This window comes from Gallinula chloropus (genome assembly GCF_964237585.1).
Source record: "Gallinula chloropus genome assembly, chromosome: 3".
NCBI lineage: Eukaryota > Metazoa > Chordata > Aves > Gruiformes > Rallidae > Gallinula > Gallinula chloropus.
The window spans coordinates 10,467,695-10,489,276 of record NC_140087.1 but is presented as its reverse complement, the minus strand read 5'-3'; the positions used below and the strand labels follow the sequence as shown (position 1 = coordinate 10,489,276).

Here is a 21,582-nt window from a genome sequence, read left to right as displayed (position 1 = left end):
TGTAGACAATACACCATAAATTAAAATGTGTGGCACATCCAACAGCCTAAGAACTTTACCAGTTGACAGAGAGTAATAGCCAAGAAAAATCATAAGGAAGTCATTTGTGGATTATACTAAGAATGTTGGTAATTAAAGCAAACAAGAGTTATAAATCAATTGGTCAGAAGAATTCCTATATTCTGCAGACATCCTTTGTTGTAAATCTCATGAATGGCTTTGCATTGATTTGTATAATGTAACTTGAGAGGTGATGAAGGAAAAACCTTCGATGGGCTTAGTTATGAAACGGTGAATGTGTTTGTAGGCAAGGACAACACAGTAAGTCTTCACTGATACTTGTCAAAAGCAGTTTAACTTAGCATAGCTTTCTTCATCCCTTGGTAATGGTATCAACAGAATTTATAGCAAATTCTAAAAGTATGCTGCTACCTATACTCAGCTTTCAGATCTGAGCAGTCTAATCCTTGGGAGTTAAATGCAAAGTGGAAAAAGTGTTCTTGCTCACCATAAAAGAATTTTTTAATAAGCTTAATTGGCACCACCACTGTTCCTCATTAGAACGGGACGATTTTTTTCAGTATTACAAAACGAACAGAAGAAGATAGCATCTAATGCAGCTTATTCATCTCTTGCCAAACGTTTCCAGTACAGAAGCCGAAAATGTAACAATTTTAATTAATTTGATGTTTGTAAGTGATGAGCATTTACTCTTCTCATTGAAGCCAATAGGAGCTACTAAAGTTGGGCAGCTTTGAACAGAAGGATGGCTCCTGTACCTACAGACCAATTTTGGTACGTAACTCTAAGCTACCTACATTAGAGACAGCTGGTCTCTGGGAATCTACATGTCTCTAATGACAGCACATCTACAATCCCAAAACTTAAAACCCTCCTAAACTGATACCCACAATGAATAGGCTCATTTTGGTTTTATGTAGTGCTGGGGGGAGCACATGGTTCTAAACAATAACAGAATGTGCCAGTCCCCTGCTATGATTTCTACCCCGAAGAGCTGAAAGGGCACAAGCTGTAAAGCACAGGAAATGCAAAACACAACACAACACAGACAGAATGACAAGTGGTTGTTATTACTGAAATGCGTTACAAAATAAGCAGATTTTCAGGAGGTTTTTGAAGGAGGATAGTGAAGGATCTTTACGTACGTTAATTGGGAGGCTGTTCCATGTGTAGGAGGCAGCGTGGAAAAAGACACAAAGTTGGGAGTGAGCAAAAGAGACAAAGGGGAATTAAGAGCGATGCTTGGGAAGTGCTGACAGTAAAGGAAATGAGGACCAATGTTAAGCCAGAACCAAGACTGCCTTGAAAATGGCTAACTTTATGCAAAAGAGGAACAAGAATTCCTGGCAAAGGCTTAAGAAGCAAGGAAACATGGGCAATTATACAGGAAAGGAGAAATGATTTGTGTAGCATGTCCCATAGGAAAAACACAAACCCAAAACAAAAAAACCCAAAATAACATTAGGAGAGTTTGGAAGTGGGAGACCAGTTGACACCAAATAACTAGGGTAACAAACATTTCAGTCTCAAATAATAGAAAAGAACAAACTTCGCTGAGATTATGACCAACACCCAACCAAAGTGAGGAGAGGTAAGAACATCAGACTGAAGCGATTCTTTAAAGCTAGTAAATCATGTGAGAAATCACCATATAGTGTACAAAACACATGCCCAAAATAAATTCAAATGGAAAAGCTTAGAAAAAAGGTGTTTTAAACATGCCATTCAGTGGTTGTGGTTATTCTATAAAATGAGTAAACTCAATTGATGCACAACTTCTGTCCATACAGGATTTTAGCTGCTGCATTCCTGTTCATCATGACTGTCACCAGTTGGGAGAAATACAAACTCAGTGCACAATGAACACTGATGAAGAACACTTTTACAACACAAAGCTGCTACACCATAATAGAAACCAAACATTTTTAAAGCCTATGAAGGGGAAATGCAGTACTATGGCTTTACTTGTTCTGAGCCAGAAATCTCTTTTCACATGGCCTAAGTTTACTTTTCTTCCAGACTACAATTTTGTGTTATCTAGGCGTACATATTCATTAGCTCTCGAGAGTTAAGTACAAAAAACCTGAGCAATTTGTCACTAAAATATGTAACAGCAACTTCTATATTACTGAAGTCTTAAAAAGAAATCAGAATTAATATTACCACTTCTTCTCCTTGCCAGTATTTTCAAAGAAATTATAAACCTATTGAGTACTTTTACTAAGTGTTTGATATATTTCGAGTTTAAACACAAATTCAGGTGCAAGCAACTCACATCTCAGCAAGTGTGGAGCTTGAATATTTCTATCTGAGTTCAACTCATGATGTCATTGATATCCACCTCTTGATGAAATCAAATCATATCATATTTTGCGGGAAACTTAAAAACAGATGTCTAAGTCCCTACTGCTCTTCCATGTAGTGACAGACCATCAGGAGGCCCAATTAATAGTGCTTTTCTTTTTTGTTTTGCTTTCCCCTCATACTGCCACAAATTGACTGCTTAGAATTAGGTGATTGAATGTTGATCACTTCCAGTGTATCCCAGTGAGAGGAATCAGCAAAGTAATTTTTTTGGTCTGTGTGTGCACATGTTGCAGGAAAAAGAAAACTCCAAACTCTTTCAAGAAGTCTCAATTTAAGAATTCTTTATCTCCAGTAAAACATTGCAGGAAAATTCTTTGAGCTTGCAAATAAAATCTGACTTTAAAAAATTCTACACAGGCTTTTGCAGGTTTTAAAGTGTACAAAGAAGATGTCAGTTAGACCCTTAATTAAAGAGCAAGAAATGTATGCATCTCTACACTAAATGCAGGTATGCCACGCGAGCTTTGGTTTGAAGGAGCTGGTATCACACTACCTTGAAGACTCAGGGAAATCTGTACTTACCCACAAATCATGTTCAGCGTAATCAAACAGCAGCCAAACCTTCCTGTCACTGTGAGAAAGGAAAACCTTCTGCAACGCAATCACATTCGGGTGCTTCAACTCTCGTAAAAGCTACGGAGAAACAGAGAAGCTGCTGTTACTTCTGTGCTCGTTAAGGACAGCAACCACCACAGCAACAAAAACACAGATGCCAAACGGCTCTTACAGCAAACAAGTAATTCTTAAACAGGCCCCAGAAGAAAAGATGTCACCAATTCAGCACATTATCTTCCAAAACCTCAACATCAGGATACCCACAGCCCCCGTGGCACAAGTGGCTGTTCTGCAAGTGCAGCTGCCTGTCACAGGCTACCTGTGCCTCTGCCCCTTGCTCAGCAAACAGCTGCCCATCCCACCCACTCTATTCACCCCGCTTGCCCTCAACTTCTATTTTCAAGGATGTTATTACACATAAATGTGACTGTTTCTCTTATCAGAGGTGAACATAGGGATTTAAGGATGCCAAGAAGGAAGCTTGTGCAGCTGGGCCAATTCTTTGTGGGGCCACACAGCTCTTGACCACCATCTAATTATTGTATTAACCAGTTATTTTCTTTTGCATCAGACCCCTGCCTCACTTGCCCAGAATCCTACAGAGTTGTTCTTCCCAGAACATAAGAGTGTTTTCAGAGAAAAGATTACCAAAAAACATTTTCCTAATGGCTGTTTCTACTACTGTCCTGCAATCCAGAAATAAACCCAAAATTATTTACTGCTTGCCAGAAAAAAATACCCTATGTCTTGTGACTAATTAACAGCACATTAAAGCAGGAACCATTGCTGAAGTCACCCTTCTGCCAGATTAAATCAGCCCTTCCAAGGAGCTGGGAAGCAGTACTCCCAAAAATATCATTTCCATGGAATCAGTTTTTTTTCCCATCCCCTCCCCACCATACTGCAGTCACAAGAATGATTGATCGCTTCTGTTTTATCTGGAAATTGCTTGCATCTGCAGCACTAGTATATAAATTGCCCAGAATCAATTTAAAATGGCAAAACAGTAAATGGAGCAGGTTCCAAGGCACATTTGAGAGAAATGAATCTTTTTTCACCTTACAGAAAAAGACTCGAGATGTTTATTTGGGAGGGGAAGAAGGGGGAATAAGGAAAAGGATTAATTTAAAATTATACTATCCTTTGGCTATACAGATATCTGTCAAGACAAGAAATGTAAAGAATATTGCAACCGCTTAAATCTATTCTAGTTTTCCAGCAAAAGAAGTAATTTAAATGCTTTTTCTACCATGAAGGAAATGTTTTCTCTTTGTTTCTTCCTCTCCCTAACACCCAGCATTTCCAGCTGTAGAAGACAGAAATTTCACCCTAATGAACTGATCAACAGTCACACTCAGGTATCATTTTCAAATTACAGTAAAAATAATTTTGACGCTTAACAAATAGTAACAATTTGCAGAATTCTAAACTAACAAAACACTAGAGATTAAAATGGTTTCTCTTCAACATGCTGCTATATACCTCATCATTAGCAATATTTAAGCTATTCTCCAATATGGATTTGTTGTGGTGCCTTTGTTATTTTCTTTTCTAATAAAGAGCTCTTTTCGTTTTAGGATAATTTTTAAACTAGGGGAAGAAAAAAATCCCTTTTTTTTAAATTACTATTAGATTTTTCTCAAAGACACCACTGACTGCAACATTAAAAGAACTCCAACTTCTCTGGGTTTGCTGTTTTGTTGTTTTGGCTTTTTTTTTTTTTAAGGTGAAATAAAGTGTTCTCTCATAACTAGTAACACGCTGCACTAAGAAACATCCAAAAAGAATATAATATAGTTCCATATCAAACACTAGCACATGAGAAATAAACAGACAGAAATACTATGTAGAGCATAAGAACAGAAAGAATGCCAGAAGTGGTGTGCACCAAGAGATGCTGTATGAAAATGAGCCTGTGTATGTTCTGCAGCTCTCATGTCAGTCCACAGAGAAGCTGGATGCAGGAATAGTCACCATCTACCAGGAACAGCCGGCCCACTGAATGAAACCTGACATCTGTCCTTTTCATGCAAGTCATGAAAAAGGATACCTTCCTACTAAAGAAATTGGTAGATTTCTTATCCAAACCAACACTGCCACACACACGTTTACAATTAACTTATTTCTAAAGCACTGTTCTCCCCTTCTGATTAAACTTAGATGACACAAGAATCTTTATTGAAAACCACCATCTTTCACATGACAGAATCGAACTGTTACTGGTGTATGATCTTAAACACTGACTTTTTTGTAAAATCACCAAGACTGTGAAGAAGAAATCATTATGTTAGTTCTATACCACACATGCTGTTTCTAACAGAGAACACCTCTACCTGACCTTAGGCAGAAGAATAAAGCACTCAAAGGCGAACAGTCTCTGCAAAAAACATTCCATTGCTGTATTTTTCAGCTACTGGGTGACTGGTTACAGTTGCAGCCTATTGTAGTTTTGTGTGGCTGGGTTCTGGTGGAGAAGGGGTGGCTGCAGGGGTGGCTTCTGCAGGAAGCAGCCAGAAGCTCTCTGCAGGCCCCACAGAGCAAACACCAGCTGGCTCAAGGCCGGAGTCGTTGCTGACCAAGGCCGAGCCCATCAGCAACAGTCACAGCGCCTCTGGGAATCACCTTTAGGAGAAAAGAAATCAAGCAGCAGCTTTTTGCCACCAGAGAAGGGAGTGAGAAGATGTAAGGAGCTGTGCAGGCACCAAGGCCAGGGAAGCTGGAGGGGGAGGAGGCGTCCCAGGTGCCAGCGAGAATGATGCCCCTGCAGCCTGTGGAGAAACCCATGGTGCAGCGTGTGTCCCCCTGCAGCCCATAGGAAAGGCTGAGACCCCACCTGCAGCCCATGGAGACATACAGAAGATGCTGTGAAACGCATTGGAGCAAGCCCCTGCCTGCACTTGCAGCCCATGGAGAGACATATATGAGCAAGAGCAAGGGACATAGAGATGAGCGAGAGCAAGAGAGATCCACGCCGGAGCAGGTTTGCTGAGGGGGTGCTTGTGACCCTATGGGGGACCAGGCTGGAGCTGTCTGGGCCTGAGAGACATTCTATGATTTAGGACTGCACCCCATAGCAGTGACTCATGCTGGGGCAGCTGGTGAAGAGCTGAAACCCTATGCCACAATGGTGGGGGGAAAGAAGGGAGCAAAATCCTGAACAAAGTCTGCTAAGAAGGGAGGGGTGGAGGAATGTGCTTTAAGATCTGGTGGCACTTCTCACTAGAAGACCAACTCTGGTCTCACTAGGTGTGTGATGTAGTGTAATAAATTAGAGAGTTTTCTTTCCTTAATTCTGTGTTGAGTCTGTTTTGCCCATGATGCTGATTGCAGAATGATCTCTCCCTGTCCTTATCTCAATTCCTAAGCCTCTCAATATCTATTTTCTCCCTTGTCCAGCTGTAAAGTGGAGTGATGGAGTGATTTTAGTGGGCCTCCAGCCAGCATCAAACCACCACAGAGCCATAGATGGCAAGAGTTCCCACCAAACTAAATGTCTGTTTACACTAACGGTAGAGACACTCTCTATTCCCCTACCACTCAAATCTGTTCTATTTGGAAAACCTAGCAATTTTGCTAAACCCTATCATAAATGAACATGTTAAAAACAGTATGGTTATTTTTAAAGTTACAATCTGGAAGATGCTGAGATGTTCCTGATAGCTTAATCATAGGGGCTACAGCAGCCCTACAAACAATAATGTGTTATTTTTTCCCTCAATAGAAGCATTTACAAAGCAAAACATATCAGGGACATGAACATTTATCAAAATACATCTATCTTATCTAATAGTTATATTTTAAAGGATATTCAAAATTTATATAGAATATTTAATGTTTTGATTCCCTGACTTAAACTCATTCTGTAGTTGTTTTGGATACTAACCAATATAAAAAACTAGACTGAAAACTTATCAATATCTTTCTTCATCTAACAGTGTGTAATAATAATAACAACTTACCAGTATTTTCTAAGAATATTTAAGTAACACATTATCATCTATTCTGTGCTCCAACAGATGAAGAAACTTGTTACTTAAGGAAGAAGACAACTCCATTTATCTGTCATTCTCATTTGTCTATTGTAAATGAATGCTTTGCAATTACCATGGATAGTCACTTCAGAAGTGTTTTTGTAGTTTTAGCAAGTAACTGACCTTTATACCTTCCTCCTCTACTGAGCCACAACTTATGTTAACAGGAGACAGTAAGCAATTTCACATGAAATAGAAAGCTCAAAGTGGAAAGAAGCATCACACATCCAAACCAGAACAATTCTAAAGGACTTGTTACATACAACGCACTGCATCAGCAACGGGAGCTCTGCCCTAGCTGTGCTGGTGTTGCAATCCATGCTAGACACCAACTAGACAGGATCAGAAGCTAAAGCTTAGGGTAGTCACTAGTGTGAGTCATGAACAGAAAAGTTAAGTCAGATTTAGGTCTAAAAATAATCTCCACTAGAGACAGACAAGAAGGTGACCACAAGGACTGAGCTCACGTTTCTCACAGGTACAAAAAGAGCAGGGATGCTGAGAGTCATTCAAAAAGCACTGGAAAGACGTGATCAGAAAGGACTATAGGACAGAACCTAACACATAGCTATGGAAATCAAGAGAGAGCGAATTGGAGAAAGTGTTTCAAAGACAAGGGTTGATCTAAGGTTCAGCTAAAAAAAAAATCAGAGACCTTGAAAACTGTATTTTCATTAAAGCAGACAGGTGGAAACCATTAACGTGAAAACACAGGGACATATTTAAAGCCAGATGCATCACAGTTGTATCAACTACCTACCTTTATGACTTTTATGCTTGACTAGAATTTTCTCCCTATTTAACTCCTACTCCAACCACCTAACTGTACTGTCATTGATTTCTGTCTAAATGGCTTCTGAATTATGTACTGCTTTAAAGGATGCCAGCTAGTACCTAGTTCTTCAGCTAACCCTCATCTTGAAAAGAAAAACCTTACTCATCCCCTGTTTGATTTGCCACTTCAGCTTTTCCAACAGCTTCTGCTATGAAGAGCTGGGGTGGGGAATCCTATTGCCTTTGTGCAGGCTGTGAACAAACATGACTTCAAATTGTTTGACTCAGAACTAATTTTGTGTCCAAATACCAAATACAGTTCAGAAGACTACATGTAGATAAGACTTTAGCTTAGTCTAGTGGCTCAGCTTCCTGTCTTGCCCTTCCACCACTCACTTTATTAGCTGTCACATGCCATATACATCTAACAGGTGAAGTCACACACCTTTTTCCAGAATCATTTTATGTTCTTTCATCACCAAAAACACATTTCACAAATTTGCATTTTAGTCATACTGAGAATTCCAAGGACAACTTCAGAGATGTGGTAAATCATTATCCACAGCTTTTCTGTACTACAAATTGCAGTACAAACTGTAAACATACAGAATGGATAAAGGAAGCATCACACTGATACTATTTTTCTTCAGTCTTGTGCAGAAGTAAATCAGTTTGGAGACTTAATTCAAGTCTAAAGTTAGGAGAAATTAATATACTGTCCTAGTAATTGAAAGATTCCAGTGTAACTGACATTTTATTACAAAATAACTACCTGAACATAAAAAGGATCTGGAAATGCTGGAATTTATTGTGATGTGAACACAGCAACATATTTTAATAGTACTTCAGCTTATTGTTGCTCTAAAATTTAAGTTCCATCATGCCCAACTTGCAGTAAAATGCTAATAAAACCCTGTCTCAGGTGAGTTACAGTACATTTCTTTCTTGGTAACAGCACACAAAGTGCATTAGTCAGAATGTCATTGAGAAGGACATCATTTTGAACTGTCGACATCTGTGTAACTGTCCTGTACAACACCTTTCTTGTAAACCCATTAGATTTCCTTTTAATTACTCTTCTGCTCAAGAGAATCATACCAACTTCTTTGATTGTTACAACTCTTGGCTGATGCCACGGTCTCAAATTTTAAAATGCTGTGTTTGGATAGGCTGATGAGCACGGAACAGCGTGTAGGATTCCAGGCAGCTACACCGCAGATGCAGAAGTGCTCACAGTTTCATCTGCTGTATGATAAGCAAGTTCTCTCATGAAGGAGACTTTGTGAGCTTTCCCCTCACAAATGAATGTCTCTTATAGCAGGGGAGGAGAGGGGATCATGATGGGAAACTCTGTGATGCCTAAGAAAAAACAAGTGAAGACTGCAACACAATTGGTATAGAAGCTTGAAGCATTGGAAATGGAAAGTGTCAGCAGCCAAGCTGAGTTAGACTTTGCATGGGAGGTGAAAAAAACCAGGAAAGATCATCTAGCCTGAGAAGGAGCACAAGAGACCGTGCAAGTACAAGAAAGAAAAAGTGGGGTATCAAAGTTCAAAGACAAAAATAATGATCTAATTTTAACTACCACCATGATACTGATCACAGGAAGAAGAAACACGCAGATAAGGGAAACGTCTCATGTTCAAGAAAGTTAAAATTACAGATATGAGCAGAACTCAGAGGCGGCATCATACTATTAGCAAATATAATAAAGACATTTAAAAAGGGGACAGGACATTCACAGACATGTTAATCCAAAGCACGCAAAAACCCAAACCCCAACACTTTGAAACAGCAAATATTAAGAAAAGGGTGTGAAAGTATGCTGGTTTTCTTGCTGGTATTTCAGAGACAGAAGATCTGTGTTCAAATTTCAACTTTATAAGAGCATTAAGTACTTTGTCAGATGGAAAAGATGATGACTGAAAGTTTGAGGTGAGCAAGAAGCCACCTAAAAAGGCAGAAAATATTCCAAAGTTGTTCTATATATTAACTATTCGCAGAGTTATCAAAGAATAGGTATTGTGATTATTAATACAACCCATCTTAGCATCAAAATCATGAGGGTGAATGAAACTATGTGATTAAATAAAGGTGCCATTCCCAGTGAAGAAAACTTTTACTATGCTTTCTTCTATGACTGACTAAACAAAGGGTAACAGAAATGGCACAAAATCTGAATTCCTGCACTTAGAAACTAACCAAGAATTTCCACTACAGCCTGAGAAGTCATCAGGTGCAAGTGAAAAAAGAAAAATATAACTGGACTACTATAAAACAAAGAAGATTAAGAGGGCAAATCTGACACTAGATACACTAGTTGAGGTACTTACAGGACAGAAAGGGTTGTATCCATACCAATACATAAAAGGCTTCTGTGATACTTTTTTAAAACACTATATACAGTTTTCTTTACCTTTGCTCAAACACACACACAACCCTCTCCACACACATTGAAAAAGATGAAGTTGCACTGAAAGAGACAAAGGGGTGATTAAAGGAGGAAACAATCTATCCCTCAACAGGGTAGAAAAAGCTTGCTCAATTACTGTAGCTAATCAAATATTGAAAGAAAATGGGATTGATATCCACTGAAATACAAAGGCGTGAGAACTGAAGATGAAAGACATAATTACCCTAGATGTCAATGACTGTTGGAGAACAAACAAACAGATACAACTGATCATAGATAAATTAATCCAGCAAGATGGAATCCTGTGAACAGGAAGGTTCAGGAAGAGTTTTTCAATAGTAAAGAAAACAGCATCTCTCATTTGTAGCCTGATCCTCACTGGAAAAAAAGTTATTTGAACAGCCAGCCACTAGACTCAGTGATGCAATGTCTATGTAGTATGTGCTCTTGTGGATGAAGTGTGGGTTTGGTGAGGTTTTACTGATGTTTCCAGCAGATGAAAAAGATCACGTGCTGATTGACAGTCAACTCCTACAGTAACTTGGTTTAAACTCTTTGAACTTAGGCTACAACTTATCCACCGCCATACAACAGGAGTAACTTTTATGCTACATAGGCTGCCAACAACAAAGCCTCTTGCTGTTTTGAGGTATGGAGTTATCTGCCTTCCCCCCCACCCCCCCACCCCCCAAAGAAAAAGACATCTTCTGTGAGACAGAAGAGTTGCACTGTTCCTAATGTAAATAACATGATCAATTATGCAAGCATTTAGCATGTTTTAAAACACGTGGCAGGGGGGTTGGAGCTCTATGATCCTTGGGGTCCCTTCCAACCCATGCCATTCTAGGATTCTGTGATACACCCCTCAAGGAAACAGCTTCCACAGAAACACTTTTTCACCATAGGATGCATGAATAATGCTTTCTAGTCACCGCCTCCTAAAGCGGGGTGAGGACAGACACTTTCATCTCTCTGTTAAGGACACCGAAGAAGAATTAGAGAAAACAGAAAGACAAACACTGCTCTCACACTAGTAAATCTTGCAGTAAACATGTATTTCTGTGTCACTGAAGACAAAACCCATAATCACCTTCTGAAATTTATTCTGAGGCCAACCTCATCTGAGAGCTTTGCTCTCTTTCATGCAGCCTACTCCAGCTGTTTTATCTACATCACTAAACCGACCTGGAAGAAGCTTGGTAGCTTCTTTGCTAGAAATGCACTTTGTCACACATGTCACCATTTCCAAGGCCAGAACAAAACTTTTAGCTGTCAGACTCACAGATGTGGGTCACAAGAAGTCATAGGAAAGACCAAAGCACGAGCCTGATTGCTCATAAAAGCAATTGTATGCAGCAGAATTTTAAAGCCGCTCTCTTGCGTGATGAATACATCCAAAACCTCCAGGGTCACTGGGGCTGGTTTTAAATTGAAGCTGGGTTTTCAAAGGAATGTAAAGATCATAATTTTAGTCCTTCAGAAGCTCTTTAAAAATTCCAGCTTATTTAGATGTTATTAATCAAGTCTAGATCCTCTCTTATTAATCTTATCCTTTCTACATAGACCCTGTGATGCCTATTACCAACCACACTGAGCTCATGCTGCAGCTTTTCCCTTAGGGAAGTATATATGGACCCCTCAAAATAAAAAATAAAAGCAGGCAGCTATTAATTTTATTAACATTGTAAGAACAGTCTTTTGTTAACTGTGCTAAAGGTCCCAAAGTTACCAGGAAGAAAAGGAATAGAGGGCAATTCTGCATACCACATAAAAAACTACTCAAAATTCAGCTTTTAGTGACCCAATTGATTCTCAAGTTTGGGACTTCCCAATTTGGATTCCCTTTTCTAGCTGAAGAAACTAATTCCCCCTCAGAGGGTTACTATATAATTAAAAGGTTGTGGGTGGGGGGTTTTTTTGGTATTGTTTTTTAAAAAATGAAAAAAGGAACCAAGCCTTTATTTGTCCTTCCAGCTGTAAAGTAACTGTGGCAGGTACACATAGAAGATGTAGGTTACGGATGCACACACCTCCAAAAAGTTAAGGTAAACTGTACAAAGAGGTTAGAATGAAAGCTAGAAGTTTTTAAGCTTAAAACCAAGCTGTGGATGCAGACTGAACTGCCAAAACTATAACTGACATAACTTCAAAGAACTGCTGGGAGTGCTGCCTCAGTTTACAAAAAGCTAAAACATTTTAAAGCAAGAGGTTAAGCAGACTTTCTTCTTCCCTCCAATTCTCCTACCCAATTTTCATCAGTTTTATCCCAGGCAGTCATTCACATTTAAACATCCCTCCAAGTCTGCTGTACACTTCCTTCAACATTCTCCCTCTTCAGGCTTCTCTTTCTAAAGCACAGAGTCACCAAACTCCCACAAGATAAAATAATTTTTTAAAACTAAGTAAAAAGACACTGAACAGAATCTGGTCAGTAAATTGGCAAATGTCAGGACAGGAAGAAGACAAAAACCTGCCCCACCCTCCTCCTATGACAAGGATTAAGAAAGTATTTATTCTATAAATATTTTCATTTGGGGATTTGAAAGTGGTCTGGCATTGCTAAATGACATTATTATTCTGAAACAAAAGCTTGGCAAAAGGCATTTTGAAAGTATTGCATTTTAACTAAAATAAAGGAATAGAAACTAGGGTAACTGCGTTTTTAATTGTTGAGGTTCCCAGCATGAGAAAACTAAGTAACTTCAGCATCTTTCTTGAAGAACAGAGGCAGAAATCCAAGTATAAGGATTCTTCCCATTTCATAGTTAGCAACACAGCATACCACGGCTCAGACCTTTAAGTAAAAAGAAAGAACTACTGTAAAATTATTACAACTGTATACAGAAATGCCAACCTTAGAAGCATACAGTATCAAGTTAGCTCCATGGCATACAGTAAATATATCAGTTATTTTCATATCTTTTCCCTATATCTGAATTATTTTTTATTTTCTGCATCTTCACAGAGGAAAGCCTTGTTTCCTTTAGGATGGCCAGGTTCTCTGGTCTCTCTTAACAGCAGCTCTGTAGTCAAATGTTGTCAGTCCGACAGATTTAACAACTATATTCCTCCCAGCTGAAAGGTATAGAGAAGTTTAAACTTCACCTCTCCCAACAGAGATAAATAAAAGACCATTCATCCACTCAGGTAACACAAACAGCTAAATTGAAAAACAGATGTTTTTATCCATAGAAAGCAACCTGCTATAAAGCAATATGAAGTGTTTGTCATTTCTAAAGATCCTAAGATACCCCAGATTCACGTTTGGTCATTTAAAAAAGACACTTCTTCTGTTACTGAGAAGATAAGGAAGTTTTCTATCAAACTAGCAAAGACTCTTAAACCCAAGGCTGTACTAGTACAGTCTTCACAATGGGGCAGGGGCAATGACACACCACTTCTGAATTTTAGAGATAAATTAGCAGAATCATATAATTCCCCAAACCTACATTTCAGTCTGGGTTTTTAAACTGAAACTAGTTTCCCTTGCAGTATTTATTCCAACATTTCTACACTTTTCTGATTTGCTGGCAGCCAGTTAGCACCTTGTTTCTGCACTGTGCCTCATAGAAAATAAACAGTGACAGCAAATGTGGTTTTCCAAAACACCTGATGAAATCTTATCAATCATCCATTTTTCAAATTAGGTTTTCCTCTCAAAAAGACTTCAGAAAGATAAATGTTGTATGAACCCAACTAAGAGAAACAGTATTTCAGCAGAACAGTGGCCAAAAAAAATATGTTTTTCCAACTTCAACACAATCAGTTATGGCACCAACGTGGTAAATACATCTACTGGACTCAAGAGAAAAACACAACTCTGTTTCTGCTTTTGATCCTGAAGTTCACTATCATATGATATGAAAATTTCCTGGGTTTGCTTCTATGAAGACCCAGAGCACATCAAGTGTGACATCACTGAGCTGCTCAACATCCCTCTCGCACCTATACTCAGAATCCAAAATCTCTGCCAAAGCCACCTGTAAAGCTTAGTCCATGAACAGTTCTCTCAGATGATACATTACAGATTGGGCTCAGTGACAAACTGGCTGGGAGACCACTGGAATCTCCTCAATCTAACAGCTCAATAACTAAAGCACTCCCACCAAGTGAAAACCTGGCTTCAGTCTTCTTCTCTACCACTCCAACCTGCTGAAAGGCCTGAGAGGACACAGTTGAAGCATGCAAGACTTCATGACAACATTCCAGGTGAGTAAGAGGTGATTCCCTGCAGCCTGACCCAAAGTATCCCAGCTCTGGAAAGAACCAAGGAATGTTGTATAAGTCATGTAACTTAAATCTGAGAAAGCTTCTCAAGTGTACAGACTGAATGTTACAAATCCAACTCCAGAATTTAGCTCTGGCTCCTGCTTTGGAAAGGACTCGGTGTATTATTCAAGACTGAAAAACATACTGCTGCTGAAAACCATCACATCCAAGACCTCAACTTGCATACAATTATTTCTCAGATACAAAAATACACAGGAATATAAATCAAGTGTTATAATTAGGCAGCGAAATAACAGTAATTTAGAATTTGCAATGGCATACTAAAAAGGCATTCATTTCACAATACAAAGTGTTAATCCAACACTCTCCTGTGATTCCAAACTGTTTGGAAAAACAACTGATGGTTTAACTTTGCATCTACTGGTTTTGTGATAGATTTGGTGTTGGTCGTCCTGCAGCCAGACTGCCACTGCTGTAAGAAAATGAGTAGAAAATAAATCGTGTGCCCATGCCCCAATCTGGATCAAACACTGATTCACCAACAAAACAGCAACCTGCAGTCAGGGTGCAATCCTGGTAGGTCCTGATTAGATTATATTATAAATATTATTATATTTTTTCAGGAAGTACTAATATAAACTTGTACATCACACTAAGTTTCCATTGACAGTACTATGTGATATAAGTTGCACATATTTTCATATTTTAAAAGAAAAAATGACACTATTACATTTAAAGGGGGGAGAAGGGAAGGAAAACTAACAATTATTCTTCATATGTACTCAATTCTACATACTGCAGACTGGGAGGCAAGAGTTTACATACATAATTTATAGTTCAAGTCTTCTTTAAATGGAAAATTAAATCAAATAAGAAGTATGAATTCAAAACATATTACACACATTAAACCTCTGTTCCTTATGGGAATCAAGTTAAAGCTGCTTTAGGTCTGAATGACAGCATCCATTAAAATCTGATGTACTTCAACTGATCTGTTTTAATGTCTTATGCCTCTAGTTAAAGAAGCTAATAGACAAGCCTAGAGTTGCAAGCATAAGTTGAGTCCAAAGCCACGGTCCGACTGAGAAACACACCTGCAGACTAGAGGTGAGAATGTATTTTTTGGTTCTTCATTAACTTGGGTCTGTCCAAAATAGCAGTTTATGCACTCAGGTTTCTTGTATGCTGTTTTGGCCTAAGACTGACTTAAGAATACTGCTCTTTCAGAGCTTTTACTCAAGAATTATAGACATTAGTCTGTTGTCAATTATTTAAGGTAAAGTCCTGCACCTAGGAAAGCAAAATCCAGGAGTGCAGCACAGGCTGGGATCTACCTGGCTGAAGAGCAGCTTTGTGGAGAGGGACCTGGGGTTTTGGTGGACAAGCAGTGCACTGTGTGTTGCAGCAGCAAAGAAAGCCAACAGGATGCTGAGCTGCATCAACAAGGGCATCACCAGCAGAGATAATGAAGTCACTACCCCACTCTACTCTTCACTTGTCAAGCCACACCTGGAAACACTGTGCTCAGTTTTGGTTCCCACTATACAACTAAAGATGTGGACAGGCTGCAGAGGGTTCAGAGGAAGGCCACCAGGATGACCAAAGGCCACCAAAGGACTAGGGGCAATGGCTCCAAGTTACTCCTGGAGAGATTCTGATTGGACACAAGAGGAAAATTTTTCACAGTGAGAACAATCAGCTGTCGGAATAATCTTCCCAAGGACGTGGTGGGTTCCCCAACACTGGGCACTTAAGATTTGGCTAGACAGGGTGCTGAGACATCTTGTCTAGACCGTGAGTTTGCCAAGGAAGTCTGAACCAGATGATCCTTAAAGCCCCTTCCAACCTGATATTCTACAATTCTGTGATTTAAAGCAAATTCAGCATTTCACTCAGGAAGCACAAGGCTACGTGGTTCTTAGTGTTTATTAACAACATTATCCATTACATTTGTTCTGCTTTTGCTGACAGGTTTTCACTTTTTACCCAAATTTTCCACAATCTTTTTAGCCACACATTAGACAAATCTAATGTGTGAAGCAAGCTAAAATGAAAACGTTCATTGGCAGTCTCCCAAGTCATTAAACGCCTACCACAAGATTCCTCTCATACTCTCAGGATCAGACAGCAACTGGATTAAAAAAAAAAGAGTCAGTTTGGAACATAAATCTTATTTCCTCATTCTTCGATTAAATATGAAAAGAAATCTAAAATGAGGCAACAAATGCAGAAAAACCAGTATTTCCCCCAGTAAGGACTGATACAGTTTGGGAAGCCTCAAAAGGTGGCTTAATGCAACTCAGGAAATTTGGTGAGCAAATATAAGCCAGGTATGGTAAATGTGCTCTTATGGAAACCCATAGGGATTCCAAACAAAATCAGTTTTGTATGAGTGGTTTTGAAAAAAGATCAGGTAATAAGGCAAAGGAATTACTAACTAGTAGAAACTAGTAACTGGTTAATATTTACCACCACGAGAGGTTAGGCATGTGGCATTCTGCATTTAATCTTCCACTGAATATAATCTTTCTCTAAAGTAACTTTTACTGCAAGCAAATGGGTGCTGAACCGACTTTTTGCCCAAGGCAGCAAAAGCCATGAAATGACATACCAGGAGCACTCACAGATACCCTCCCTGCAGAGACCATCCCTGTTTACTATGCAAAAATGAGTAACTGGAAGTCACTCACTCTGAAGACCTACAACAGAACTCCTCTAGATCTGGAATATCTCATTTAGTGGCAGCAAGTAACATTTTTACAGTCCTAACCAGATTAACAGAGTTCATTTATGTGCATCTTCCTTTAGAATAAGAACTTCAGACTGCCAGGAAGAATACGTATTTCAGAAATTAGGAAAATCCTTACCCAATTATGTCATCACTCACTACTAAAAATCCCTAAGACTACAGCAAGCCTCCTGCCTGTTTGTAGCTCCTAATTTTGTCAAACTAGTTGTTTGGGCTGAGATCTTCCTAGTTTGGGCACTAATGAACATCTGATTGTTTGCATAAGTCATTTAGCCATTTACAAGAACACCACTAAGGACAAACTTATAAGACATGCATGTTCCTACTCAAAGAAGTAAAGCTGCTGTACTTGATTCAGACTCAAGATTTGTTTTACGTCTGCTTGCTACCCTGACACAACGGAGCTGAGGCAAATACCAAAGAGCATGTGCTGTCTATGTGCTGCCTTTCAAGTTTTTCATCATATGCACAGTCTGTTTCCAGCAGACCACAGATCAGGAACAAAGACCAGGGACTTGAGAACCAGTTTCAATTGAGGTTCTCCACTGTTTTTGTGCATTTGCTCTATTAGGCCCCAACCACATCCTTCCTCCCCAACTTAGTCATACCCCTGGTCCCTACAAGATGAGGACCTGTGTTTCAAAATTAAGTTGGATTTGAGAGAGACTGGCTATCTTCCTTCAGTTGCCCTAGTGCTTCTGTTCTGATAAATCCTGAATGACAATTCCTTCATTAACTTTTCCATATAAATCTGAATTTAGACATCCCACACCTTCCCCCCCTCATAACTCAGAGATTTCCAACCTGTTTTGTCTGTTCATATGGAAGCAGTTTTGTAGCACAAGCTTATCTTGAGTCCCCTTCCCTTTACCTTTTCTAGTGCTGCTGTATCTGTTCTGCAGTGGAATGGGATCAGGATGGCATACAGGCAGTCAACATCTGAACACACCAGGGATTTATGAGGTTGACCAAGTCTGGTTTGTTCTCAGGTGTTGACTTCAGTAATTCACTTTAAAGCCATTCTAGTGATTTTGGATTTGCCTTTTTTTTATTGCTCCTGAAATTGGGGCTGTTTCCAGAAAAACAGTGATGAAGATTCAAAGACTCTCCCCCTACCCTCAACCTGCACCAGCATAATGATCATTCAAAAAAGCAATTGCTGACTGTAAATAGCTTGGGTTGTTTCCCCTCTCATTTCCACTACATTAAAATTCAGTGCTGATAGATACAAACATAATTTTATCACATAAGCTACTCAGTATTATGAGATACTTTGTGCTTCTGCACAGGCGAGCAAAGAGGGACACCAGGCAAAGCAATTTTGTATCGTCAAACTGCCATCTGATGCTTCACTTTCCCTCAGGAAAAATAAAGTTATTTACACATCCTACTCTGTAGAAATGGACTTCTGAAACCTCTAGAGCTGCTAAATGATGCACCTCAGAGACAGCTCTGACACTAAAAACAAACGAGAAAGTTTCCCCCATTTTTCTCCTGCTTAACTCAATCTCTGAGGAGAAGGCTGGTTTTTTTCTGGGGCAAGGGACACAAAGCTTACTCCAGAAAAAAGATAGGTAGGAAAAAAGTGAAGGAAAAGTCAATCAGAAGTGCCCTATGGAGAAGGAAACCAGCATGGCAGCCAGGAGGAGGAGAGGGACACCGGCTGCAGCTCCCTGGCTGTTCTGTTCAGCAACACCAGGAGTGAGAGGAACAGTGGAGCTGGAATCAGAAGTGAGGAGACACACCAGACCATGGAGAAGGACACTACAGAAGAGCTTGGACCATGGGAAAAGGATACATGGACTACAGTAGTGTATCAGTGAAAACAGAAGGGAAAGGAAGAATAAAAAGCAGGGGGCACTAGCAAAGCTGTAGGGGGGTAAGAAAAACCAATGCTGGTGAGGCAAAGAGTGCAAAATGGGACTAAGAGTAGAACAAAAGTAATGAACTAGGTAGGAAAAACAAGACTAAGGCAAAAAGACTACTGGAGGGAAAGCAAAGGGCAAATACAGAACATGTGAAGGGGAGAGAGATAAACAGAAAAGTGTCCAACACAGCAAACGCCCCTCCTAACTTTGGCACCGAGTCTAGAAGCCCACCAAGCCTCTGGAAAGCACACCCTCCTCTTCTTTCCAGCATTAGCTCCCATGACAGTGAGGCACCTTAAGACTGCAGGGTAACAATGACTGTGGAAAAATGAAGAGAAAATGAGGCATAAGAGAACAGACATTGGAAAAAAAAGCCAACCACAAAACAAAATCAAACAACAAAAAAAAAAGCCAACCAAAACCAGAAGGGGCATAAAGAAGACACTGGTATTTTCAAGATAGAAAATCGAAAAATATGTAGTAGCTGTCAAATCCTTTTTTGGTTTTTTTTTTTTTTCATTTCAGTGTGGCCTTCAGGAATACAATCAGTCAGATGTGTATGAAAAGGGAAGGCAGAAAAAGAGGGGGGCACAAAGAGTATGTCAAGGGTGGTGAAAAGAACCTGGGACTGACAACGTGCGACTTAATTAAACTGAAAAAATGGAGAAAACACTCTCGGAAGTAGGTGGAGAACTTGCAGAAGCTGGTGGTAAGATTTTATTGTAAGAACCGTGGCATACAGAAAAGGCAACAAAAGTAGTAAATCTTACTGCAGACAGACCCTGTGATAGAACAGGGAAACATGAGGAGAATCAAAAAGTGAATCAAGAGAAGGGAAGCAAGTGGGAACAAGAGGATATGAGAAGTCATGAATACTTACACACCAGATATAAGGAAGTCCAACCAACAGAATATGAAGGATACTTACACAAAGAGGAAGCTATATGTCAAAGAAAAGGTTTGGAATACAAATTTGAGAGACAATAGCATTTGACAAGGGCAACAAAAGAGCAGATCTGGTAGTGAACATGAGCATTTTGGTGTTGCCCCCTGACTGAAGAGGCAAACACAAGCTATTACATACAGCTATGCATCCAGATGCATCGTCTGCATTAAATTACAGAGGATGAGTGCAAAAGAGTTCACAAAAAGAGAGCCAGGAGCCAGAGTCAGAGGAAGAATGACAAGCAAAAGATTAGAAGTTACATGCAAGTAGCCTGGTAAAGAGGATTAAAAAAGCCCTACAAATATTATTTTTTTCTTACTCAGACCACAAACGTTTTACAATGGGTATTGAAATAACTAAATGTAATAAGACATTTTGTCCCAATCAACATGTCACTACTATACAATAGGATAACTCAGCCAAATACTCCAAGTAGTGCAACATGCACTTTGTTTCCACTCATTCTGACTTTTTTCCACAGTTAGATAAAAATCAACAACAGTACGTCCTTTAATCAGAGCTGATAAAAAGAGAGTAGGTCAAGGATTCTTCCTTTATCCCATTACTGCCAAGACAGAAAACTTGTTTTTGCAATGCCCTACCTAAAAGACATAGAATAGACCTTTTATATTTGGCAAGAAGCATGGAAAAGTTCAGGCAAGGGGCCAGATGTTTTGTTAAAATGCATAATTAGTTGGCTTTGCTGAGAACCCACAAACAGCGCCCTGAGAATCTCATCCCAGCATCCTCTCTTTTTACTTAATACTCGGCACGGGATTTTATTACAAAGATATAAAATCATATTTACATACCTCTGCCCCCAACCTCTTATAAAAACAAGAGTATATCCTATTCTCTAAAGGCTGCAACAATATCCCAAGACAATCACCCTATATCCATAAGCACATTGAGTATTTTAATAGATATATGAAGTTATTTTAGCACAACCTGTGTCACAAACAAGACACACTGTTGATGGGTGCTGCAGTGAGAGAGCTCAGGCTGCCCCTTTCAGCTCTCCTCCTTCTATCTTTCTAGCCACTGTCACCACCTGCATATCCCACCCCACACATGCTCTGTCCACACCTAAGCAGCACATAGTGGGGTTCCATGGATGTACATGTCTATATGGCTTCCTTTTTCTCCCAGCTTTTTATGGCACAGTCCCTATCTGAGCAGCTGTGCCTGCATTTTGCCCCCCCCCAAAAAAAAAACCCAAAAAAATCAAACCTCAGAACAGAATTACATGACTAAGAAAAGCCCCTTGGTCTTTTATTCCACTGCAAGTATTCTTTTACCCCATGGCTTTCAGATCTGTATGTACTTTAAGTGAACAAAATTAATGTGATACGACCAAGATTTGATGGAGCAATAGGACCCAACAGTCATAAAAGACATTACAAATACCAAATGAGAAGACTGAATGATACTGAAGAAAATACGCTGATAATTGGAAGTATGAAAAGACACACTGATGAGTACTATTTTATAAATTGCAAGTATCTTTTAAAAACCTCAGGAAAAGCAAGCAAGAGAAGATTCCTTTAAATTTTCTTTACTATTCATAGCACATGAATTGGACTGTATGCAACAACAGAGCAATTAGTTTAAATACTGCCAATATTCTC

General features: G+C 39.3%; 1 protein-coding gene across 3 annotated transcripts in view; it reads right to left on the bottom strand.

The window, feature by feature from the left end:
- The window catches only part of CDK19 (cyclin dependent kinase 19), a gene marked incomplete at its 5' end in the record, with an annotated part of 123,502 nt that overhangs the window by 72,764 nt on the left and 29,156 nt on the right, over positions 1-21,582 (bottom strand). For all 3 annotated transcript variants that reach the window (XM_084261241.1, XM_084261242.1, XM_084261243.1), the window contains one exon: positions 2,911-3,021. In XM_084261241.1, coding sequence (XP_084117367.1) covers positions 2,911-3,021 — 111 coding nt within the window. The remainder of the gene's footprint in view (positions 1-2,910; positions 3,022-21,582) is intronic.